General features: G+C 42.0%; 1 protein-coding gene across 1 annotated transcript; it reads left to right on the top strand.

Annotated features, from left to right (window-relative positions):
* Positions 1-934: 934 nt before the first annotated feature.
* LOC127001811 (uncharacterized) lies at positions 935-4,362 on the top strand. Its single transcript, XM_050867016.1, has 2 exons — positions 935-1,925; positions 2,343-4,362. Exons 1-2 carry the CDS (start codon positions 1,140-1,142, stop codon positions 2,718-2,720), a joined length of 1,164 nt encoding a protein of 387 aa, XP_050722973.1. The 5' UTR covers positions 935-1,139; the 3' UTR covers positions 2,721-4,362.
* The last annotated feature ends 2,629 nt before the right edge of the window (positions 4,363-6,991 follow it).

Below are 6,991 nucleotides of genomic sequence, written 5' to 3'. Positions count from 1 at the left end.
GCCTAGCGGACTTGACTTTTTCTTTGTGTAGTATATGTCACAACCCATTTCCATATTCTTTTCCATAACCTCCTCCTTTCCCTTTCCTTCCTCCACTTCACCTTTTCCTCTTTCTTTATATCATCGTAGCAACAAAAACTACTTATTTTGGTATATAACTTCTTTTTTTACTTGGTATTTATACATTTCCCTCGTCTTCTCTTAGCTCTTCAGCTTCCCAAGACTTACTGTCCTTTCTTTCTTTTTTTTCACAAAAATAGACATATTTTAAGGTGTATCCTCCTTTTTGTGCCCTTCCCCTCTGCTTCCCCCTATCTTTTCTTTGTACACTCTCCTCTCCCCTCTCATAATTTCACCACATCGTTGTCGTCTCTTCACAATTGGTATAAATCTCCTATTAGGGAAGGGAGTCGTCTTTCTTATGCCTCTTCCCTCTACTTTAAAATAATTTTCCCTATATCTTTATAAATAGCATATCCTTCCCTTTACATCTCTGAAAGATTCAATTTGTTATCCTTTCTTCTTCCTTTTTGATGAAAATATGCGATATTCTTTTTAGAGTTTTATTCCAACCATTATTCTCTACTTTACTTCTGCCATATCAATTATATATATTTCCTTTTCTTCCCATTCACCCTTCATTTATTCATAATAAATACTAATCAACTGTTCACGGGAGTCCCAGTCGCTGCCTTTCTCAGTTTGATCTATTCACGTCACCATCACAGCGTCTCAATCTGGATTACCTGGAGCTGCAATTAATGGGGACGCAGCTGCCTTGTCTTGCTCTGCTGTGTCACAAAGGCTCTGCGTCACCGAACGTCTTGTCTTACTTCACACACACACACACACACACACACACACACACACACACACACAAAGTCCCTGAATCTGTGCGTCATATCCTCTGGAAGCCTCGTGTTACTGCTGGTTGTTGTGACGGACGCTCTTACTACGTCTTAGTATTCACCAAGTGCTTGTTTCGTCAGCATGTGTGCCTAGAAGCATCGCTCGTAAAATGCTGTGTTTCATATAGCCGTCCATCAGCCGCAGTCCTGACGGTGGATGAAGAAACCTTTTTAACTCTGTGTGAAGATAATTGTGCCTAAAGTGACGATTTAGACCACACCTGCATCAAGATGACATCGTCAACTCTGCTTCGTCTGGTTTGCGTTGTGCTCATGGTGGCAGTGGAAATGTCTTTGTCTCGCGCTTCTCCGCATCCTGAACTAGGGCTCGTCATACACCCAGCCTTCTCTTCACCAGTTTATATCGTAAAGAACCTGGACACGACTCACGAAGACTCTCGGGTGAAGAAAGAGGCGCAGACACTGGTACAGGATACAGCTTGTGAGCTCAACATCACGGAATCAGACTCTAAACTTCATGAGGTCAAAACTGTGGCGAAGAAGTCCTTCTCGTTCTTTATTAAACCCGAGACATCTTTCAAGAAACTCGTGTTCAAGCTGGGTATGCAGAACATTTTTCACGTGTCAGAAGAATTCCATGCTGACGAAGAAATAACGCTAAGCTCACAGGATTTAGCACGTTCAGGAGATAAGCAGCACTGGACGAATGTGCGGGTGGAATATTACAAGTATGAACGAAGAGGATTCGACCGCCATGGCTTCAAAGTCTCTTTTGGCAATATGACGCACAACCAAATGACGCAAGACTGGTGGTTCTTCAGCGGCTTTAGAAAATTTACCGTCTTCGCCGAGGGAGCCGCTCAAGTCCTCTTCAACTGTGCCCCGAGCAGCCTGGAAGAGCCCCTTGTGAGCGGCTATGTGTCCTACAGCATGTGGGTGATGGTGGGGCTGCTCATCGTTGCCATCTTCCTTCTGGCCTCCCTGTGCATGGTGTGGGTGTATCTTCGCCAGCAGAGGGAGAAAAGGAAAGCGCCTGTTTCACCAATCAAGTACCCAGTAAGTCATTAAGTTTATTCTACTGGAAATGTGTCATCTTGCCTTGCAAAATAGATAGATAAATAGATAGATAGATGATAGATAGATAGTGAATAGATAGGTAGATAGATGTATAGATTGATTGATAACGGGTTACAGTTGTTAAAAAGTACAGGCCACAGTATGCAGTGTACCAAAGGTATTGACAGTTTTGATTAATGAAGATGAGAAATACATGAAAATTCAAAATTCAGAACACATCCTACAAAAAAAAAAAATCCTCTTTTCATCACGTTATCCGTCTCGTATTTTGACGCCAGCAGTACGTGGAGTAATACAAGACAGAATCCTGAGAATGTTAGATAGAGAGGAGTATTTATTTTTCTCATCACATTATCATATAAATATTTTTCCTACTATATCATCATTCACTTGCAGGTGTACGAGGAGTTCGACGAGGTGGTGCTGGAGAAGATCAAACAAAAGGTGGAGGCGCTGCGCACTGGCAAGATCGTGAGCGATGCAGACACGGTGGTGATGGGTCACGCGCCACGGCAGGATAACTTTTATGTGCTGGAGGGATCGGGTTATGCAGAGCTGGAAGGAGACGACCCGGAAAAGCACCTTTACGAGGACATAGACCAGGATTATAAGCAGCGATTTGCGGCAGACAGTGTGTACCAGAGCTTCTCCAACGCCCACAACAGCGACCAAAACACATACGCTATCGACAATATCTACGAGAGCTTGCCAGGGTACGAGGAGTGTCTGAAAGGGCGAGGAGACGCGACCAAAATCTCTACTCGTTACAGTTAAAGTTGATGAGGCGTCTTAGTGCACCAGATGGGCCTGCCTAGTCTGTCTCGCCCTACTTTCTGCATCCAAAGGACACTAAAGATGCTTCATGTCTCTTTCACCTGCTGATGCGTTCCGGTGTGCCATGTGAACCTGCCTGCATTGCCTTACCTCCCTTTATAAACGTAAAGGGCTCTAATGATTCTTCAAGGCTCCTCCTTCACATTTATAGGTGCTTTGTGCTTGATTGACCTGCCTTCCGTGTGTCGCCTCCTCCTACATACTAAGAACTGCAGGAATTCTTCAGGACTCCTCTTTCACATTCTGAGGCATCCTGGTGTTTCTGATTGACCTGCCTGCGCTCCCTTTATTAACTACCTACATGGCAAGGACTTTTTCATGCTTCCGTTACCTTCCCTTTACCACGCAGTCTCTCCTTTTTCAAACTCCAAAGATCCTTTCAAACCCATTTTTCACCATTAAGAACACTCTAACCGGTCTTCGATTCCCCCAAACTTCGTTAAATCCTCTCCTTTAATCTTCTTCGCATCCTGCTACACACTCCCACTGCTCTAGTAACCTGAAACCTTCCCTGTAATGTCCCTCCTCCTCATATTGGTGAAGGACTCCAACGATCTTTCAAGACTCTCCCTTCACCTCCTATAACACATTCTTCTTCTGCTCTCTAAACCTTATTCTTAGCACCCTTACCTCTTCCTACGTGAACAAAATTCCAGTTATTATTTAACTCCCAGCCGCATCCTGCTGCTTTGTCTTAAAGTTCGTCTCCTCTAAGACTTTCCCTTATCACCTCCTCTTCTTCTTCCCTCTCTGCCTCCTCTCCCTGTTCTTTGTCCCCGTTTTCCTCCAGTCCCTACACCCCTCATCCTCATCCTTCAGCTGTTCATTAAAACAATAGCAAGTGTAGCCTGGTATGGTATGACCTAACACATTCGACATAATTGTCTGCACAGTGACTCATGTATCCATCTGTTCCATATTGTCACATTAATAAAGCATTTCACTAAGTTAACTCTGTGCTTCCAAGTGTTGTGTTCATTAAGTCTATTCTACTCGTTTTTACCTATTTTTTTCTTACCTTTCTTACTTTTTTTCTTACCTCCATTATTTCTTTGTAGCTGTATCGTCCCTTGTAACTCATTTTTTGTAACTTTGTACCATTTTGTCGTCTTTAATTAAGTACCATATATACTCTCCTCTGTACCATTTTCCTGTATATTTACATCCATTTCTATTGTCTTAGCAACTTTTCTCTGGTCCCCTTTTAGCCATTTCAAGTTTCCTCTCATTATGCCCTTTTTTTATGTTACTCTTTATTACATCTTTGATCTTTCCTCTTTTGGTCTCAAGGATTACGAACATTCACACTGCCTTCGATCTGAAACCTTCCGTTCACACACAAATACAGAAATATATAGATATATAGATATATAGATGAAAATAGATAACTATGTGAATAAAAAGATAAGTAGATAGACAGACCGAAATGTGTATAAGCAGATACATAGATGTTGAGTAATTGACAGCAAAGTAGTTGGAACAGCTTTCCTTCTACTGTATTTAGTCCTCCCTACAACTTGAACCTTTTCAAGAGGGAATTATTTCGACATCTCTGGAAATAAATCGATGATGTCATTGTTTTTCTTCATGTCTCTTTCGTCCTTTATATAGTCATGTTGCAGACCCTTCTGTGATTTTGTTTTGCCCTTGGCCTGTCTCCTTGGCCGTAGAAAAAAATTATAAAGAGATGCTAGTTAACATTATGTTTGAAAAAGAAAATGCGAAGACTCATGAAAATCAAATACAGGTACTCCTTTACACCATTCTTACCGCCATCAAGCAGTGATGTACGCAGCAACTGGGCACAGTGACCCCTCTTGATTTATGGGACTAACCCACTGATTACACAATTGGATGTCTCACACAATCACTCAATCAATAAATCAATCATTTGCTTAATCTCTGAGTGGCTGACCGACCAAGTGCATCAGTGAGTGAGTGCCTGACTGACGGACTAACATATTCATTCACTCATTCACTCAGTCACTGTCTGATGATCGGACTGACTGGATGAGCGACTAAACGACTGAGTGACTCACCTCGTCAACGCTTCCTGTGTCCACGCCGTTGCTTTATCACATGACTTGTGTTTGTTTGTATTTCTTTATTTCTTTTTGTCTCTTGCTCCTGGCTCGTTTTTCTTTATTAGTCTCTCTCTCTCTCTCTCTCTCTCTCTCTCTCTCAAATTCAACGTGGTTACATCAGAGATTATAATTAAAGACGATATATGAGGGCAGTTTTCTCTTATGTGAAAAATTACCTGTTTATATTATACGTGCTGATAACTCTAACATCAGTCATACTCCAGTGTTCCTCTGTACACTAACAAGAAGGGGATGCCCGTTCTCTAGAGTTAAGCATTTACTTTAAACTTCCAGCAATTTATAGACCAGCGAATACTCTTGACTTTACACCGCGCCTCGCTTTGATGGTCGTGCTCCTTTATCAGCGAGAGATGGTGGATCGAGAGAAAGCAAAAAGTAAAAGCTTATATTTTCTTTCCTCTATTCTGAAATTGATAGTGTGCCTTGTTCAAGAGAGAGAGAGAGAGAGAGAGAGAGAGAGAGAGAGAGAGAGAGACTTCTCCGTTTCTTTAAATTACCTGAGGGATTGATGACTCGTTAAAGCTATACGAGAAAGGAGTTTAAAGTGTCTAATGCACGAACACGGTCGGATCTGTGTTGAATATTAGAAAACTTGATAGTAGCACGTCAAACGAAGCATGGGTTGCATGGATGAAAGAAAACACCATATAAACATTAATCGGCGAAGAGGGTGTTGCCTAGAGACTGAATACTGCTTCTATATGATTCATAGGCGTTCAGTCTCCCTTAACCTCTTTGACCCCTTTGCTGTAGTATGATCCAGTATTTTTTTTTTCGTATGAAAGTCATGTTAAACTGACAGCTTCCGCTTTCGTGGTTTGTGTGTGTGTGTGTGTGTGTGTGTGTGTGTGTGTGTGTGTGTGTGTCATTTACCATGGTCTGATCATGCGTAGGACCATTGTCGACAGCAAATACCCTCCCCAACTAAGCTTGGAGCTCAGGTGGCATATGTTTTTGTACAGCAACAACCTCTCCTGACACCCATACACACCCAGGAAGTGGACAAGACCCCTTACCGGCACCCCATACTAATTCACTGCTGAGTGGATAAAGGGCACGGATTAAAGGAGACTGCCCATCCGTCTCCACTCTGCCTGGGAATTGAACCTGGGACCTCTTTGTTGTGTGTATGTAAAGAGAGGGCGGGATACACACACACACACACACACACACACACACACACACACACAGAGAGAGAGAGAGAGAGAGAGAGAGAGAGAGAGAGAGAGAGAGAGAGAGAGAGAGAGAATAGCAAACAGCGTAAGGCGAATGAGCAACATGAGCAAAGTAACATGGTAAACACACACACACACACACACACACACACACACACACACTTCCACTTCTTGCTGATGCTGCAGGCACCACTAAATTGTCTATTTTGTGTCTGTCAGCTCTTGTAAATAAACACCAGTTTAAAACAAGGTATTATGTTGTTATTTCCCTTGTTTGTTTTTCCTTAATGCTTCAACAATTTCTTGTTCATTTTTTATAATCATTTTGTAATTTCCGTCTACCTGTTATCTTATACAACTATATAATCATGTTATCTTCTATTAGTTAATATCATTTCGTTAATGTGTGGATGCATGCTTGTACAAGTATGTTCGTGTATATGTTTGCATCTGTGTATGCATGCCAGTCCTATTTAATGTTTTTGTTTACAGTAACGAAAGCATATGAAGGGCAAAATTATAGCCGCTATAGTGCTGCTTCCGCTACAGGAAAAGTAGTAGACGAAAAAGATGGTCAAATTCGGTTAGAAACGTGTCTGGAGCTATTCATTTCGAGGGCTACTTTATGTAGGCCGACTGACTTCCATTCTTTCTTCTTATACCCTTGTGTATCCTTGAATATGTATGGATGTATCTCCATGGCGTGTGCCGTAATGTTGCCTCTGTCTTCAGTCAATGTTTTCATACTGACTGCTCTTCTGAACTTGCTAACTATATGCCACCACCCCTTCCGCGGCCCCGCTGCACACAACTTTCTACTCTCGCTCATCCCAATAATACTATCCAAATCCTTTATGCAAGAGTTAACCAGCATCTTCATTCTTTCATCACTTTCGCTGGTAAACTTTAAAACAGACTTTTTGTGTTTCCT

Source organism: Eriocheir sinensis, chromosome 21 (assembly GCF_024679095.1).
Source record: "Eriocheir sinensis breed Jianghai 21 chromosome 21, ASM2467909v1, whole genome shotgun sequence".
Taxonomy (NCBI): Eukaryota; Metazoa; Arthropoda; class Malacostraca; order Decapoda; family Varunidae; genus Eriocheir; species Eriocheir sinensis.
This window is presented reverse-complemented; position numbering and strand designations above follow the sequence as displayed.

Excerpts from the sequence above, each read along its gene's own strand:
- LOC127001811 (XM_050867016.1), top strand. The coding sequence starts at position 1,140 with ATGACATCGTCAACTCTGCTTCGTCTGGTTTGCGTTGTGCTCATGGTG. Across the intron at positions 1,926-2,342 it reads TTTCACCAATCAAGTACCCA|GTGTACGAGGAGTTCGACGA; the intron begins GTAAGTCATTAA and ends ATTCACTTGCAG.